This window comes from Hesperophylax consimilis, unplaced genomic scaffold (genome assembly GCF_061612785.1).
Source record: "Hesperophylax consimilis isolate HC1 unplaced genomic scaffold, BYU_Hcon_1.0 scaffold_46, whole genome shotgun sequence".
Taxonomy (NCBI): Eukaryota; Metazoa; Arthropoda; class Insecta; order Trichoptera; family Limnephilidae; genus Hesperophylax; species Hesperophylax consimilis.
Genome location: NW_028301276.1, coordinates 500,344 through 520,028, shown reverse-complemented (window position 1 = coordinate 520,028; position 19,685 = coordinate 500,344). Strand labels below are relative to the sequence as shown.

Below are 19,685 nucleotides of genomic sequence, written 5' to 3'. Positions count from 1 at the left end.
CGAAATAATAAATGGTAATATTTTTAGAGTCTGAGAATGCCAAATTATTTTAATCTCATTTCCTAAATCTGTGTATTTTCTTATTTTTAATTTTTTTTATTATTATTATTAATACCCCAAACTAGGCAAATACTCGTATTATGGTGGTAACATAAATAAGAATGTATTTAAACAATACAATGTTGTACATATATAGTAATACAAATGTAAATACAATATAAATATATATACGATAATAGGGATAAAATCGGAATGATTTCACTTAAGGGTCTTTCTGCAGTCATACAATAATTTCGGTGACCGGGTATGTCATCAAAATGACAATTCAACACACCTGCAAAAAGTGATATGAAGTTATGAAAAGTGATGAATCAAAAACTAGGTTAAATAGGTTACATAGGTAACTATTAAACCTAGTTATTGTTTCATCACTTTTAATGACTCTATATCACTTTTTAAAGGTGTGTTGAATTTTCATTTTGATGAAATATCATTGAACCAATAATTTCATTGGGGAAGCTTTCCGATTTCGTTCTGCCACTTTCTATCAGCCATAAGGCAATTTGCTTTTGAAGAGGGTCTGTTTTAACCTTACTGCATTGCTGCTTGAACCCATTAAACACATTAGGAGACAGGAATACATGGAAAAGTTGTCCAAACGATGTATTCATTTTTGGTACTATCATCCTTTGTTCTGATCTTAGTCTTGTTGTGTAACTGTGATCTACAAGACTATGAAGCTTGGGATTGTTCGTATGGTTCATTATATTTAAACATAGGGTTTTAAATTTATATCAGATTTAGTGAACCACTGCAGATTTAAAAATCTTGGTAAAAAATTAATTCGTAGGTGAGGGCCATTTCTAAAATCAACAATTCGAATGGCAATGGGTTAAAATTTGTTGTTATAATAACTTTTACCATTTTACATATTGTCCTAACTAATTGAGGATTTCGATTCAAATTAATTGCGGTTGTTCATAAAATTTCGCACGCCAATAAAAAACATTTATGATAAAAATTAAATTGAAAACTATTATTATTAGTTAATCATTGAAATCAATATTAGCGACACTCGGACGAAAATTAGAAACGTAAAAAGATACAGTAGTATCTAGGAATTAAACCCTGCACTTCAAATATTCGTTTGAGAGTCCATAATATTGTCTTCAACGATTAAATATTACAATGTGAAGTTTAACTCGTTAAGTTATTCCAAAAAAAAAAAAAAAAATAATAGTTTATCTTAGTCGTAGAACAAAGAAATGATTTAAACTTGGAGCCTAAGAATATTTTTAATGTCATAAAATGTGTTGGGAAGTACCTGGCTATTTGGATTTGGTCACTAAACACGGGTAAAACAATTTCAAACTGTGGATGTCACTTTGACAACATTATTGACTTGTATAGAGTGCATAATATTTACTTATCAATGACATCCAAACTTAATTTCAAAATATTGAAGGATAAAATAAAAAAGAGACAAATGTCCAAAATGACAACAAAGGTGTACCAACCACTTGTTTTGTTTTGAATAGAGATTTGTGAGTGTTTTACCAAAAACTGTTTTAACGCTGCTTAAATGCGTTTTTATTCATTAAAAACTCTTACATAACAAGACGCGATAATTTAAAGAACGTCAATGATACAATTTTAAAGAAAAATATTGATGTTTTACTGTTGTTTTCAGTATTTTTTGTAAAAACTTTATAAATAACCCTTACTTTTTGTCAATCGTTAAAAAGTGTCGTGAGAGTGTTTTGATGGGACGAATTGATTATTTTATAGATTTTTTATTTAGCTTAACATTAAATAACTGTTATCAATATTAATAAAGTTTGGTTTAATGTATTTTTACTTACATATCGAGGGTCCATAAGTTGGGACGCATTTTGGACAATGGTATTTGTCGATGTCCTCCGATTGATATACTTTAACGTTAACACAACTGAAAAACAAACACAGGGTTAAAGGCGCAGTTAGTTTATCTTATTTCATGACATATAATTGTTAAAACCCGAGCAAACATTCGAAATTCTTTGTTATCGCGGCATCTGACTGACGTTTGGAGGTAAACTGTCCATAGCAACGGAACGTAAACAATCAACAATGTCGCGTCTAAAACCGACGAAACTCGCGTAAAATTAAAATTTTGAGTTAATCATAAGAAAAAGACATGTTTTCCGCGTCATTAGAGCGTGGCTATTTAATTATTGGACATTATTTCATTTAGAAGGAGCGTAAAACGCGCAGCTATGTTCGGAGGAGGGGCCCACATTTATAATCACGTGCCGTGAATGTAATACGGCCATTGTAGGGGATGTTTTAGGTTCAAAACCTCGCTATTGTGTTTGTTTACCTGCCATGGAACCATTCACGGCAGCAGTCACATTCAATCATGAATTGTCCAACATTATAAGGCTGCCCGCAAAGACAGTATGTCTCCGCCGAAGACGCCATTTTGGCGAAACCATAGAAATTGCTTCTAAATTTCAGATGTGGAATTAGCCCTTTCCATAGAAAGCTTTACGGCTTACAGTTAAGTACTGGCTTGATTGGATTATATCCAAAGCAACCGGGGTCGATTGTTAACTTACACTGATACTAAATATTATTTTCAGTGACGTGCATTTTGTGCACGGCTGCTCAAGTTTTAACATCATGGACGTGCTAAAATTAATCGAAAACATTAAAAGTGACCTAAAAAATATAACTACCGTAAAAGATTCGAAAGTGCGAAATAACCTCGAATTAACCATAAACCTCTTAGAAGAAACCTGGAAACAAGAGAGAAACAATTTCCAGGAACAAATAATTTATCTTCAAAAAAAAGTTATCACCAAACTCGAAAAAAATTATGAACCAAAATCGTACGCAATGGTACTAAGAGAACGAACAGTACAAATCGAAGAACCCAAATATGCCGTTATGATTGCTGCAGAAGGCAAAGAAACATCTGAGGACATAAAGAAAATTAGGTATTACTAAAACAATCAAAGCACCTAACCTAGGAATTGGTATAAATGGGATCAAAAAAGCATCAAACAATAAAATAATTATGACTTGCTCGAAAAAAGAAGACGCAGACAAACTAAAAACGGAAATAAATTAAAATAAAAACGGAATATCTGCTACAGAATTAAAAAAGAAGAGACCGTGCATGGTCATTAAAGGTGTGGGAGGGGAGTATAGTGAAGATAATTTTCTTAACGACTTTTTGTTGCAAAACAATGAACTAAGTGATGCCCCAAATGATTCAATTAAAGTAACTAAAATATTAAAAAACAAGAAAAGTGACCAACTCCGCAATGTAATAATAGAAACAACAGGCCAAATCCGAAAGATATTACTTGATAGGTAAACAAAGGGTCAATATTGGTTTTGTCCGAGCGCACATAGAAGATTGCAATCCCTTAATGCAATGTTACCACTGCCTTGGTTTCGGACATACATCACTAAAATGCCTGAACAAAATGAATAAGCCTAGATGCATACACTGTGCAAAAAACCACAAATTTAGTGAATGCGAAAAAACCAAAGATATAGTCAAATGCTACAACTGCGACAAAAACAACAATTTATTCGGAACAAAAAACAATACTGAACACAGTGCAAATAGCGATAAATGTACTTACCGAAAACGAATGGTTATCATAGCTCAACAGAGAATCGATTATGAATAAGTGATGGATGATTTTCTAGGCGAGGAAATTGACAAATTAACAGATGTTTCACAGCACATTTGCGAAGATTCACAACATTGTAGAGATCTGCTAAAAAAAGTCCCAAGTGCTTTCATTGTTCTGCACCAAAACATCCGAAGTTTAAAAAAAAACCTAGATGAGTTTGTAGTAACACTAAACCTTCTTGAAACATTACCGGACCTCATTGTTTTAACAGAAGCGCACTTAAATATAAATAACGCTGACACACTGTACAGTATTCCGAATTACACATACTTTTCGTCAATTACCTTTATTAATAAAACCAATGGTATAGCGGTGTTCATTCTAAATAAATATAACAATGTCACTGTCACAGAAATTAAAATGCAATTAGCAAACTGTTTACAACTGAGGGTAAAAGTGAACGACATTATGTACCATATTATTGCCATCTACCGTACGTACGGATCGAATCCCACAAATTTCATCATAGAAATCGAAAAATTATTACTGAGTCAAAAAAGTACCTATAATATTATTGTTGGTGACATTAACATTAATATCGGACACTGGGTACAAAGCAAAACGAAAGATGATTATATAAATGTAATGACTTCGCTAAACTATAAATCATATATAAATAATGCAACACGAAATATCAGCGGACAAATCCCTTCCTGTATCGATCACATATGGTGCAACTCAAATAACACTGAAAAAAACATGTCGATATTATGGAAAACCATCATAACTGACCACTACACCTGTATATTCGTTAACAACATAGACAAAAAAAGTACCAACCCCAACAAAACTGACAAAAAAAAACAAGAAAAAAAATATTTAAATATGGAAACTTTAGAAACAAATCTTAAGATGGAAACCTGGACATCAATAATTGAATCGGAAAATCCAAATACTTGTGCGGAAAATTTCGAAACTGTTTTCCTAAATCACATAAACCTTTCTAGTCTTTCTACACAAATACTTATTTCTAAAACAAAATCTAAACACAGATTAATAAAACCATGGATAACCCATGGATTAGTGATTTCAATCAGAAATAAGGAAAAATACTATCACCAGTCTAAAAAATTCCCTAACGACGAAAAAATCGCTACTTCAAGAAATATCGAAACAAACTTACGCTTTTAATTAGACTGACTAAAGAAAAGTATTTTCGTGATAAATTAAAAAATGCTGGTCAAGACAGCAAAGAGTTCTGGAAAATTATCAAAACAATAACCAACAAAAGCACAAAACAAAAATTTACAAAAGAAGTTACTCATCAAGGAATCAATACTGACACAGAAAAAACCCAAAACTTTGTGGTGATATCTTCGACGATTATTTTGAAATGGAAATGTTCGTTTGTTCAAAATCTCCGAAAATTCTTCACCGATTGCTTTGAAATTTTGACACAACGTTGAATTTGAATACGCGTGAGTTTTAATATATTCGTAATACACATATAGATGTCACTTGTGGCAGGTAAAACATGTTTTTTAAAACAGCGTACCTGTTGGACGTAAAAGAAACACGCGCTATTTTTTCTCTATCTGCACAAACAGAACGATCCACAGAAACGCGTGGCGGGGTACATAGAATAAAATTGTAAATACAACTTGTCATTTTACACAGCTATTAAAATATACAACACTGTGATTTTTTTCCCAGACCCAAACATTAATTGTAGCCATTTTTTAAATGTAAACAGCACACAAGAGTCCCAACTTTCCTGAGCCAATGGGATGGTGGCACCCGCAATTATTGGGGTACGTTGTGAGTCTGAAGGGTAATGGGAAAGAGGACGGTTGAAAATTACCCGGCTAATCAGATCTGGTCACCCAACACGCCTAAAGCCATTTCAAGCAACTTTTCGATTATGAATTATGGTCTTTCCTCAAGTAAAAACTGTGAGTGTCTTCCACTCTGCAACGTGCCCCATGCAACGTGGCGGATTAAAGTCAACAACATTATCTACAAAAAACAAAATGATTCTAGGTCTTAAGCCCCTGAATTTAAGAGGAAGCTACAAGCCAAAAATGTGTATATTCTTGGTATACCTTATATTGTAGGTAATAGGCAATAAAATCGCTTCACAAACGGAGTCTAGAAACGTTCGATTTCAAGCACAAAACTGGTGTTTATTTATTTTGTAAGCAATTTTATATGAAAGCAAAAAAGTTAATCAATGAAACTGTCACAGATAATCTAAGCCAGGGGTCTCCAAACTTTTCAGCCGGAGGGCCACATTGACTACTCCAGTGAGTTCGGAGGGCCAAAACCGTTTTAATTTCTAAACACCCATATTTTCTGTCCTAGGGAGGGGGGGGGGGGGGGGGGTAGACAATAGAATTTTCAGGGATGAAAATATAGCTTTAGATAACGTAGCTTTAAAGATAATTTTTGATACTCGTTTCTCAGACCTTGATAGCATTGCGAATCAAATATAGATTTTTCAAAAAAATCCTCTTGATATATTCGCGCGATACTTGTGGACGCAATGTATTGGTGCCAAGTACCTTGCCAACGAGCATATTTATTTATTCGCACGAAAAAATTCGCGGAGTTTTCGCCCCTTCTTAGCAAGGTCTTAGCCATTAGCTGTCGCGGGCCGGATGGAAGACACTGGCGGGCCGGATACGGCCCGCGGGCCGTAGTTTGGAGACCCCTGATCTAAGCTATAAAACTGTATTTTTGAAAAGTTTTTTCCTTTATTCGTTCATACATTTCTATTGAAAACATATATTTTTTAGTAGTTTACATTTATATTTTTTATTGAGTAATTTATTTTTTTGTTTGTATTCTACTCAAGCGAAACGATAGGAAAACCTTTAATTTATCTAAAGCATATTTTTTAGTATTCATAATGTACACCAATTCGTTATAAAGATTAATCAAAATAGTTATTTGGCATTAAGCTTCGCCTTAAGTTCCTAAATAATTATATGTAAACCCTAAACACTAATTACATGAAATTCTCCGTAAATTAATTACTATAAACACGATTTGTTATGTTATTTAAGCATTTGTCGGCATATTTTTGTTTCAAACGAGTCATGTTTTGTTAAATATTTTCACCATTTTCGCTCAATTATTATCGTTTTATATCTCCCTTTCAAACCATCTTGAACGCTTAACTACGGGAGCGTATAACGTTTTCTGCAAAAAACATAAGTACCAATACTTCGGGGGCTTTAAGTCAAACAACGAGGGCTTTAAGTCAACAAAAAGTGCTTTACTAATTATTGATAGGTATCTCCTGTTGTAGATAACGTCGTTTGACTTTAAAACTTCGAATTATTGGAAAGTTTTTTAAATTATATTTTTTTGACTTTATCGCATGTTTTTTTCTGTAAATAACGTTATACTATTTTATTGATTAAATATGAAAAAAAAACACTTTTACTAAACATATGGAGTAGTGTAGCGCCCTTCGTGGCAGCCGGACGCGTCCTAAAGCGTCCTCCAACCGCTTTGTGTTTTTTTTTGTATTTTCAAGGGAAATGAGGCAACATCTCTTTGAAATTATTTTTAAAATCAATCAATCAACATTTTAAATAAACTTAACAACCAGTTATTAGAAATTTATAATATGTGATTTGAGTGCAGTGTGTTAAAAGTGAATAATCGGAAATTTAGCTCAAAATATTCGACATTCGAAACGAACTTCGATCGGTAAATGCACCCCAGATGTTTTCAACGGAATTCTCGGAAACTCTGAAGGCCCTAGCAAGTGTTTCGCTAAGTCCAGGGTAATTTGGTATCCCTTTTATTGCGGGCAAAATGCACTGCTTCAACAATCTCCAGGAACAGGATTACATGGAGATGAATAATGGACTTGCCGATCGTTAAAGCAGTGCTGCCAGGGTCTCTGATCTATGTGAGGTGTCAGTGCTTTATTAGCAGTAGACGCATACCTGGACGGATGACGAACCTCGTGCTGGCACTGTTGGTGGACGCGGTGGACTCTCTCGCTGCAGCAGCTGGTCCAGTTTCTTCACCACCTAGAATTCTTGCTGCAGAGTCTCCATCTTCTATCTTCGTGTCACCTGTTCCTGTTCTTAATTTTACTTAACTTCACTTTATGTTTGTAATATTAATATTTTTGTAATACGTGTATCAACTGAGCCCCTGAGGTGATATCTCACAAAAGCGGCGCTATACGAATTCTTCAGTGGATTAACAATAATGGGCCCTACATACAATTCAACATGGTTGAGCAGTTGTATTAATCTGGTTGAGCTGAACGTGTGAACTTTGAACCGTTTGGAGATGCGTTGTTTTTTTTTTTTATATTAACTCCACACAGGAGGCCCTGAAGAAAATAATTTCCCTCAGGGCCTATGTCATCATTGGGGATGCTGTGTGGAGGGTCTTTTTGTGGAGAGGAAGGAGTGAACATGAGTCTTGAAGAGTCCCATGTTGTAGGAGGGAGGAAACACAGAGGCCGGCAGCTCGTTCCACAGCCGAGCTGTTGAACTTAAGAACGAATCGTAGAAGCGACCCGTTCTCATGTGACAAATGTCAACCGTGTACAAATGTTGGGCGCGCGTTTGGCGTGTATCCCGACTACGCACCGGTGCCGAAGGGATCATTGACGCTAGTTCCTCAGCGTATGCCAGAGTAATCAACCACCGTCCAACGACCGAACCGTCCAACCAAGTTGGATCGTCAGTAGAGTGGTTGAGCGGTTGAACCAACATTTCTCAGTCTGCCTGGGGAGCAGTCGTGCAGTTGTGTGTGAACGAATAAAAATAAATAAAAGGCCAGGCATGAATAAGGAAAGGAAAGTTTTGACGGTTTTTTTATTTTTATATTATGAGGATTTAACTTGCTTGTGGAAAACTAGATCATATGTATTAACTTGTAGCTTCTACGCGCGGCTTCTCTCGCGTAGTAATTAGGGAGAAATTACTGTACGAATAATGGCTTTTTCCGAACTTTAATTAATTGTTAATTTTTCCGTAATGGTCGAGAATTTAAAAACATATAAAAAACTCTAAAAATCTCTTCGAGTCGAATATAATTCTTCTATCTAATCCCCTCACTTTAAAATCCACTCCGATTTCATTGAAAACTATAAACTCAGTCTACCAATAGAAACTATAAATTAAAACCACTTGATGAAAGAATTAAAATTATTAAAACTCTCTAAAATTCTCTCGTTTTCAACTAGACTTTTATTTTTGATTTATTAATGTATTATAGACAGTCCTGATTTATTGAGTCCAATCACCTTCAACATACCAAGTAGAACTACTCGATCGAAAATTATTTTTAATTGCTACAACAATATCAGGACTGAGTCATATAGACACTCACTTGTACCTAGATTAGCAACACGGAATATAGTTACAAGAAGACTATAATAGCATATCTCAGTAATGATTACAATTAAGGTTAGCATAATACTTTTCTTCTGAATGGGTTCTATATAATTTTGAAAGAAAATTTTACTTATGATTACTGTTCAACTGAATTATTATGTACATTTTTTCTAACACAGCTAAATTATTTTTATTCAAAATAAATAATCACTTTTTTATTGTTTAGGAAACCAACATGGTTCGTAAGCAATTCTTACTTCATCAGGGTATATTTGATACCCCAACGTTGGTTTCCTAAATAATAAAAAGGGGTTAAAACTAAGGATGGGGTTTTTTTTAGTGAATTTGAAGAATTTATCAAATTTCAAAGTTGATTTTAAGTTCTATGAAAGTTCTATCCAAGTTCACTTATTATTTCAGTTTTGTGAATCCTTCACAAAACTTGAAAATCAACTTTGATGAATTGTTCAAATTCTCTGAAGCAACCCATCCAAGTGATTATTTATTTTGAAGTTTTATGTACTTACATATTTGTAAAAGCCCATATTGCCGTTTAATATATATAGTTAAATAAATTTTCTCACAGGAATGAAATGTTTCTTCTGGATGAAAAGTAGCCTATGTCACTTCCTGGTCCTCCAACTATCCCTATACAAAAAAATCACGTCGCTCGATTGCTCCGTTGCGATGTGAAAGAAGGACAAACAAACAAACACACTTTCATATTTATAATATTTCGGAGGATTGTAAATATCGCCAATTTTAATGGGTCATTGGCTGAATGATTCTATGGTTCTCCAATCCGCAGAATCCAAGGTTGCGTGATTACTCTCGGTGTGTAAAAATGAGAATTCGAATATTTTCAATTTAGTTTTTATTTTAACAAAACTCACGTTACAATAATTTTATGAACAAAACAGATGCGTACGTTAGAGGAGATTTAGGGCTAAACCGGCGGCTAGACCACTGGAGAGAAAATGAAATATTTGCCGCGCGAGGTATCGCGCGTAGGTTCACAGTGATACCAGTCTCATATGAAGGTTTGTAAAAGTAATGTTGTTATTATTTTCGGGAGATCTAAACTCACAATATGTATGTCTGATTTTTTTTTCATTTCGTGATAAATTTTTTTGATACTACTAGAGCGATTGCCAATTTTAGTTTTTTTTTAATAATTATGATGAGTAGCAACTGAATTTGAACCAATCATCGTCGTCTGTACCACGGAACACTGGGTTTAATTTCTAATGACAATAATAATTGAAAAACTGGTCTGATAAAAACATATTATATTTTTACAAACTATGGTGACATCTATGTAGAGTTTATCAAAGTATAATATTTTTTATATAATAATAATAATACATAAAGCCGAAATCTACTAGTGATATTTGGTGATATTCTAATTTTTATTTTTCACACATTTTATAATAATTTCTTTGGTGACCAGATAAATCATCAAAATGACAGTTCAACACACCTATAAAAATTGATATAAAGTCGTGAAAAGTAATGAAACAAAAACTACGTAGGTTATATGTTGGTTAGATTTAATCGCTTTTATTGACTTTACATCACTTCTTAAATGCGTGCTGAATTGTCATTTTGATGAGTTATCATGGAACTTACTTTTCTTACATTATTTTTTAGCAGTTGTGTACAGTAAAATTTATGATGAAATTTAAATATAATATTTATATTAGTTTTTAAATAATGGCAAAATTATCAGCGAATAGATTTTCTTTTACATACTTAACATTATACAAAATATTAAAACTTCCTGTATTTTATTTCAGTATTTTGTCCATTGTGTTTACCATTAATAGTTCCTACACTATAACACATTAAAATAGCTAAGGACACGCGATAAACACAAAATAAACATGTTTTATTATCATTAATTAACAATTAAATACTTAACCAAACTAATTATATGATTATTCTCGTACAGCTTGAGGTGTTTCTTGTTATTTAATGGCGACAGCGTTATTTCTTTAAAAGTACATTTATTTAGATTTCACGCTTTTTTTTGCGAATGAATTAATGCAATTTTTTTGAAAGTGAAAATTGAAATTAACCCACTTCCCGACATCCGATCAAGCTGAAAGTCGATAGATATACTCGTTGTCGATGCCAGAGCAATCTATCAATTTTATTCACCCAAACGGCAGTTAATATACGCAATAAATGTCGGTTTTATCCAATCCGGATTTGTTTCGGTTGCTATAGTTGTCGACTCCAGTTTCTTGGTAAGAAATTTCAATCCTCTATCAAACTAAAATTGCTTTTTTAAGTTTAAAAAAACTGTTGAGGAAAAAACTTTTTTATTACATTTGAACGGTCCCCGTTAATTAAATTCCCCGTTAATCGCTGATTCAGCTTTCTATCAATTTGTGATCACCTGACAAGAGACAAGTACAACAACAAAAGATTTGTGCTTTTATGCTAATCACAATTTGTTCAAAAACTGAATTAGGCCTTCGAGTATAATCGGTGTTTGACTGGGACCTTTCAAATGCGAAAAAATACAATGGCGCTGATTTGCCTTCTATTTTGATGACATAATTTATTTATACCAATAAATGATTGAAGTTATTTTCAATAAATTATTGATATTATTTCCAATAAATTTTTGATATTATTTTCAATAAATTATTGATATTATTTCCAATAGATTTTTGATATTATTTTCAATAAATTATCGATATTATTTCTAATAGATTTTGATATTATTTTAAATATATATAATTTTCCAATATGTTATTGATATTATTACCAATAGATTATTGAAATTATTTTAAATAAATTATTGATAATAATAATTTACATCCAATAAATTTAAAAAACGGTTTTTCAATAATGGGGTATTTTCAATGATTGTTTGCTGTCGAAAGAAATTAATGAAAAATAGATGGTTGATTTTTAAGTGTTGATAAATACATGTTCTGTATTGATTGAAAATATGCCATTTTAGATTTTCCGTCAAGCCGGCTAAGTTGATAGGTTCCAAGTTCCGAGTTCCCACCACAGAGGAATGATTCCTTCGTGCATATTTACATATTTACAAGATCCAACCAACAAGTAGTAATGATTTAAAATTAATTACTTCTTTAACCACCGTTTCGGGCAGCATTACAATCCCCATCATCGGGGCAGATGTATCCTTCCCACTCCCCATTCTACAAATCTGCCTTGATGATGTAATGCTGCGTTGGCTAAAGAAAGAGGTAGCGCTAAATAAATCACTACGATGTAGTCTGTTCCAACCGTTTAGGAATGTGCGTTTTACATTGTGTAAAAACAATAAATAAGAATGAAAAATTTAGTTAAATGGATACATTTTAAAACTCCCATACATATATAATAATGTTGGAAAACCCCCATAAATATAAAAAAAAGTTTGGAAAACTCCCATACATATAAAATAATGTTAGTAAAACTCCTATACATATATAATAATGTTTGGAAAACTCCCATACATATATAATACTGTTTGGAAAACTCCCATATATATATAATAAAGTTTTGAAAACTCCCATACATATATAATAATGTTGGAAAACTCCCATACATATATAATCTTGTTTGGAAAACTCCCATACATTTATAATAATGTTTGGAAAACTCCCATACATGGATAATAATGTTTTGAAAACTCCCATACATATATAATAATGTTTAGAAAAATCCCATACATATATAATAATCTTAGAATTTTCCAAAGGCTAAATAAAATAGCCTAAATGGAACTAATTTTCATCTCCATGGTGAAATCCCCGTGATATTGTCTCCTACAATTAAATTTCACGTTATTTACAAATGTTTTCAGTTTTGGCGGCGGGTTCGGGTACCGCCACCCCGGGAACTATTTATTGGATAACCAACACCTCCTCATGGTACTAAAAGATGACATGGAGATAAATTTTAAAAAAATGTAATATTAAATACAGCATGCTCAGGTCAAAACTTTTGGAAAATACCAAATTGTAGGTACCGAAGAATTTTTTTATTTGCAGCTGGCTGAAAATCTAGTGTACCTGAAAACTGGGTGAATTTTGAAGGTGGAAATGAAAAAAGAATGGGAGAGGTCACATCGAATGAGACAATCCAAAGTACTCATAAAAAGACCAGACCCTAGACGAACCAAGAAACTACTCGATATGGACAGAAACTCGCTGAGGGAACTGGTAGGACTACTAACGGGACACTGCCATCTCAGGAGACACATGCAGATATTGGGAGTGGAAAACACCAACAGATGCAGGAAATGTGCAGAGGATGAAGATACTCCAATTCACCTATGGTACCAATGTCCTGCCCTGGTGGGAACTAGGCTCAGATACCTGGGGAGACATACAGTAGAACCAGAAGACATAGCCACATACCCAATGACAACCCTGGTGAACTTTATTAAAGGGACTGGGTTGTTGTTAAACGATTGAGGTAAAATGGGAGATGCAGAATGGGCATATGGCCTAAGTGCTCACGGGAACTACGTATAAACTTTCTCCGCTTTAAAAAAAAAAGAAGGTGGAAATAATATTATTTTGAAAGAAATGAAAAGTTCACTTTTTTAAAGTTACTTGTTTAACTTAATCATATCCCGACTTCATCTATAATTAATTTCTACGTCATACATTCCCATTACACCTTTTATTCCTTCATCGGCCTAATTGTACCATACATAAGTATTTGTCTCACTTCATTGTGCCATGTCTTCCTCGGGCGTCTCCGACTTTACCATTCTCTTTCGATGTCAAATGTTCGAGAAATGAATCATCACATTTCATATTGTCAAATATGACTATATCAAATGTGATTTCAAATGATCAAAAGGTTAATCGTCAAATATGACGATAGCAAATATGAATACATGTATTAATTAAAGCGCTAAGTGCCAAAAACTAGAACTGCTTGCTGTAACAAAATACTGATTTGCCTAATAAAATTATATGTGGCCTACCCTTTGTAAAAATGTTACTTAGTAGTATAGAACTATCTCGACGGCTTCCATAATTTAAAAGCATAAATTAATTTTGCATTTCTTCAAAATAAAAGTTTAAAATGGACAACGACGGTTACGGTGAAGCTCCACAATAAGAATTTTATTTAACGCTCTAAGTGCCAACTCAGGGGCTCTGGCAGATCTAAGTGCACAACCTTCACATGGGGAATAGGGATGTGCATATAAATAAAACAAATCACTTATTTGTTGAATTTAATAAAAAAATATTCTGATATACGAGTACATATTTATTTAAATGATTAAAACATAATAAAAAGTGTCGGTGTGTGAAAATTAAACATGGGAATCTAACTTTTCATAAAACCTATAAACATATTTTAAAAGGGATACAGCGTTTCAAAAGTAGGTACCGCTCTACCAAACAAAATGCAAATTATAATAAAAAGTTTAAGAAAATAATACAATACCTACCTACCAAATTATTAAAAAGCAATAAAGTGTTTCACAAATAGGTACCTCTTTACCAAAGAAAAAAATACAAATATTATTAAAAAGTGTTAAGAAAAATAGACATAGTAACATGTAACCTATTACACAATTATTAAAAACATTTTATATGTAATAAAATGCCTCACAAGCAGGTAAAAAAATAAAAGACATAATTGAAAATATTACTTCAATAAATTAACCAAAAAAATTATAACTTTTGAATATCGATACATTACTGCTGCTCAAGTGCTCATTCAGTGAGATCTTGGTAAAATTTCTTATGTTGATCTTCATGCAGATAGGGTATCATGTTTCTTAAGTCTTTTTTCTTATCTTCTGTTATTCTGCTGGTACATTGGAGATTGGGAAGATTATACATTCTTAAATTGTTTATCGTCTTATTTTTTCTTAGAAGACTTGTTGTCTTCCACGCCTCCATTTCGTTTAATGATTCACGAACATTCACCACAGAAGGATGTTCCATGTCATACTGCAGCCATTGAGCTTTAGCAATACCCAATGTGGTAGTATTGATAAATGTATTAGCCGCGTTTTTAAAATCATAAAAATCCTCCAGTTTTATGGGCAATACATTGAACGGATTTATGTGTTTTGATTCTTTAATCATATTTTCCAAATCTTTTGGAATCATGGCGTGCGTTACTTTCTTTCGTTTCTCAATAAGGGCAAAATCTCTATCACAGCTAAGGTATGAGTGACCAGATATCAGGAACTTATGATTTATTTTAAAAAATACTCCTTTACTTACAAGAAACATACACAAAAACACCATCATACGATTTTTGTTCTGCCCACAACAATTATCCGACCATAATGTGAGAATTTTTTTTTCAGTAATATTTGATGTGAGCACTTTGAATAGGCATGATGCTATTTCATTGCCACCTCTTCCCGATATTCCCTCGTGCCATAGGCACATGTGGGCATTATTTGTGTCTCCAATATGAATGCCAAGGTTAAAATTCGACAATTGTCTGGAATAATACATCTGTGAATGCGTTAGTGTTGGTGTTAATAACACTTGCTGGAGATCTATTGCAATTGTACAAGTATCACTGGTTGGCATTTGAGACCGTGAAATATCTAAGCTCATGTCTGAAAGAGCTCTCTGGGCTTTTCTTTGATGTAGCTCGAGAATCGTTTTATCGTTTCCTTGGTTCCCATTGGCCTTCATTCGGGCGAAATAAAAATCACACGTAGCACATGTATCAGTCCGTTTGCTACCAAACTTAAGGTTCTTAAATTCTCTTTTAAACTGATTGGAATAAAATCTGTATGTGATTGACGATTGTGGATGTACGATTTTAAATGCTTTGTATAGTCTGTTAATATTAAGATCGGGACTTAAATATTCCTTCTGTGATCTTGACCGCCCGTAATGACTTAAATCCCTGGGAAAAGAATTCACATGGTTTATGACTAATTGGCGATCCTGTAACGTATATTTTCGCAATACGTGTTTATTTCCTCGGTTCTCGGTATAGTTAGTAAAACCGTTTTTCTTTTTTTCAGTCAATACTTGCAGCTTTTTCGGAGTCAATGCAAATATTTCTGCAAAAGTAGCACGACAAACACTGGCGATATTTCCTTTTCCATCAGGAACTGTATAGTAAACGGTACACTGCCTTCGACTTTTAGTTGGGTCATCGTACTGTCCATGTCTTCGGCGTTTTATTTCCGCGATGTGCATAAGACCCATTAAATAAGTCCCCTGGCAGGTTTCCCTTTTTAATGAATATAATCCAGTGAACAAAGCAGTTTTATGCTCAAAATGTAAATTTTTACACGCGTATTTGCATTTGCACTTCACCTGAAAACAATTAAACATTATGCATTAATATAACTAGAAGTACTTTTGAATTAATTAATTAAAAAAATAAAATGAAATTAATATCCATAAAAAAGTAATGCAAGCAATGTGAACGCATGAAACAGTTTTTAGAATAAAAAAAAACAGTGTCAGCCAACAGTAATTTAATGACATCTAGTTACAGTCAAAACAATGGGGTTGGCTACTGCACTTTTATCCCGCCAGGTTCGCATGATCGAGGGGTCTTCAAACGGTCAAATCGTAATAATAACGTACGAAAACTGACGAGATTTGTTGTTAATTTTTGTTTGTTGGCTAAAAACATATAAATAACTATGTGCATTGTTTCAACACGATGTATACATTATTAAGGATGTAAGTTTAAAAAAACGCTTCGCCAACCTTTGAGGTTAAGTCTCCAACAAACACGTAAACTAAATGTATGGAAACAGCATAGATAATTTTGTATTTGACATTTGGTTGACACTCTTCACCGATGGCACAATTAGCTTTGCGTGGCCAACCCCATTATGTATTGTGAAAGCATACATTTTGATTTATAAAAGTTCGGAGGTCATATCATTAAATGCATGTTTTTATTAATATTATTGTTATCAACATCACGAAAGACCAATATATCATTGGAAACGGCTTTATGAAACATAACGACACTAAAAAACTTAATTATTATTTTCCATGAAATAAGTAGGTATAATAAATTAAAAGTTACGAGTACATAAGAAAAACAGTGGAATTAAAAGAATTATCTGTTTACGAAATGATTGGATTCGAAATTAATATTTACAATATGAATGAATAATATTATTACGACAGGCATGCACATCACTAGCGCGTCAGTACCAAAACTAACAAAATGTACAGAAAAATAATATTATACACATACCTCAGAATTTGGTGGTTTTTTGGCAGGAATGACTTTATTATTTATTGTGGAATACTCTTGGCCACTGGTTTTTAGTTTTTTTTTCTCATTTTGCACACTTCCTTTACCATTTTGACGGCGTTTTACAAGCAAGCTCGCGACTGTCAACACACCATCGCCGGCCATTTTATATGGAATGTCAATGAACACTGTTGTGGCACTTAAACCATTTTAAAAGAGAACATACCAACGGAGTTACAGCGATGCCAGACTTCATCAATTTATTGTATTTTTTTGAACTGCCTGAGGCACTTGGATCCTATTTAGGGTTATTGGCATCGGTACATAGAATACATTTCTGTAAAAACATCGTTTTCGATTTTTTGGGCACTTAGCGCCTTAATTATTACACGTATTCATATGACGATGTCAAATGTTCAAAATATGAATCGTCAAATGTACTATGTCAAATGTGACGATGTCAAATGTGACTATGTCAAATGTGATGATGTCAAATGTGACAATGTCAAATGTGACTATGTAAAATGTGACGATGTCAAATGTGACGATGCCAAATGTTCAAAAGATGAGTCATCACATTTGATATTGTCAAATATGACGATATTAAATATGACGATGTCAAATGTTCAAAATATGTATCGTCAAATGTGAGGATGCCAAATGTGACGATGTTAAATGTTCAAAAGATTAATCTACACATTTGATATCGTCAAATATAACGATATCTAATGAGAATGTGATGATGCCAAATGTGGCGATGTCAAATGTGACGTCACTAATTAGATGTATTTGGAGAACATAATCCAATAGGTGGCGTTGAGCATGGAGAAGAGCAGCGGGAAGAAGACCCGGGAGAAGCGGTCGATGTTGAGCGCCCTCGCGCGCCGCGTGTACGCCGAGGCGCCTTTCTTCTTCGGCTTCTTGGGCTGTCGGGTGAACGCGTTCTCCTTGAACATTAACCATCATTCTTGCTTACTTCAACTCATTGTAATCACATGTAAAGCATAAAGGTCAGCTGATCGCAATCTGTCCAAAAGATAAAAGGCACCGAGAATCGGCGTTTAACGGGGACCTACCAAATGTAAATTAAAAAAATGGCGCCAAACAATGAATTGTGACGTTGCCAAATGTGACCATGTTAAATGTGACGATACCAATTGTTACGATGTCAAATGTGATGATTCCAAATGCGACTAAAAACTGAAACCTGCAGCAGAAACACACACATGAAACGAGGAAAAAAAAGAAAAATTATTAAAAAAAAACCCAGAGTCCCAAAACCCAAAAGTTATTAATGTACGGAGCAATTAAGATATTTCGAGAATTACCAGAAGAAACTAAATTAAAAGAAAAGGTAAACAAATTTTAATTTAAATTACGAAAATATGTACTTAATTGATTTATTCTAAAAATGTTTTAATAATACATGTGTATAAGGAGTGTATGAGGACATAGATAGCTATGTTTCTATTTAAATTACCAAATAATAAATAAATGTGACGAGGTCAATTGTGACGATGTCAAAATTGATGATGTCATATGTGACGAAAATTTGAAATACCTCAATGTAAGTAAAAATCATTTGATATTCGTAATGAAATGAATACTTCAATCTGATGTATAACATTGAAAACAAAATACAAATAATACCAAGTTATAGCCTTTACAAGCTGCGTACCCTTAAGAATTGAGAGTTTTATTATTATTTACAAAACACACAAATCTATCTATCATGACAGTTGAGTTTTCCTATTGATCGCAAATCAATCATCAAACGAACCTACAGCTGGCGTTTAACGGGGACCTTTCAAATGCCACAAAACAAAATTGCACTGATTGGCCATTTAATGACAACATTACATTTGAATTTCAGTTACTTCAAACACTCCAACCTTATAACGGTTCTTGGCCCATCTCCCTTGTTTCTATTATTATCTATGACCGGTTCACACATGTTCAAAAGACTGGAACATACGGATACAAAGGGTAACCAGATAAAACAGAACATGATAAAAGAATATGTTAGGTTTGTTGTTATTTTTCTTCACTTTTGTGCAATGTTCTGTTTTGTAAAGAGAAGTCTATATATATTTGGAGAACATGATCCAATAGGTGAGGTTCAGCACGGAGAAGAGCAGCGGGAAGAAAACCCTGGAAAAGCGGTCGATGTTGAGCGCCCAGCGTCTGCGCGTGTGGAACGGCACACCTTTCTTCTTCGGCTTCTTAGGCTTGGGCGGTGGCCGGTTCAGGAACAGCGCGTTCTCCTTGAACACCACGAACCCCACATTACAACTGAGAAACTGAACCGAGGGAAACTTGTCTATTAAAATTAAATCTTTTAACTAACCCAAAGAAACTGGGCATGTCAGAATTAAAACCAACAGAAAGAAACTGGTGAGTGTTGGAATTAAAACGTAAAATGAACACAAAGAATGGATAATGTTGGATTTAAAACGTTAAATGAACACAAAGAAACTGGTGAATGTTTTAAAATATA

At 33.5% G+C, this 19,685-nt stretch overlaps 1 protein-coding gene across 1 annotated transcript in view; it reads right to left on the bottom strand.

Moving 5' to 3' along the window:
- Positions 1-19,269: 19,269 nt before the first annotated feature.
- The window catches only part of LOC149408888 (glycine receptor subunit alpha-2-like), a 31,711-nt gene continuing 31,295 nt past the window's right edge, over positions 19,270-19,685 (bottom strand). Inside the window, exon 7 of the mRNA XM_089650353.1 lies at positions 19,270-19,452. Within this exon, the coding sequence (XP_089506479.1) occupies positions 19,270-19,452 (183 nt within the window). The remainder of the gene's footprint in view (positions 19,453-19,685) is intronic.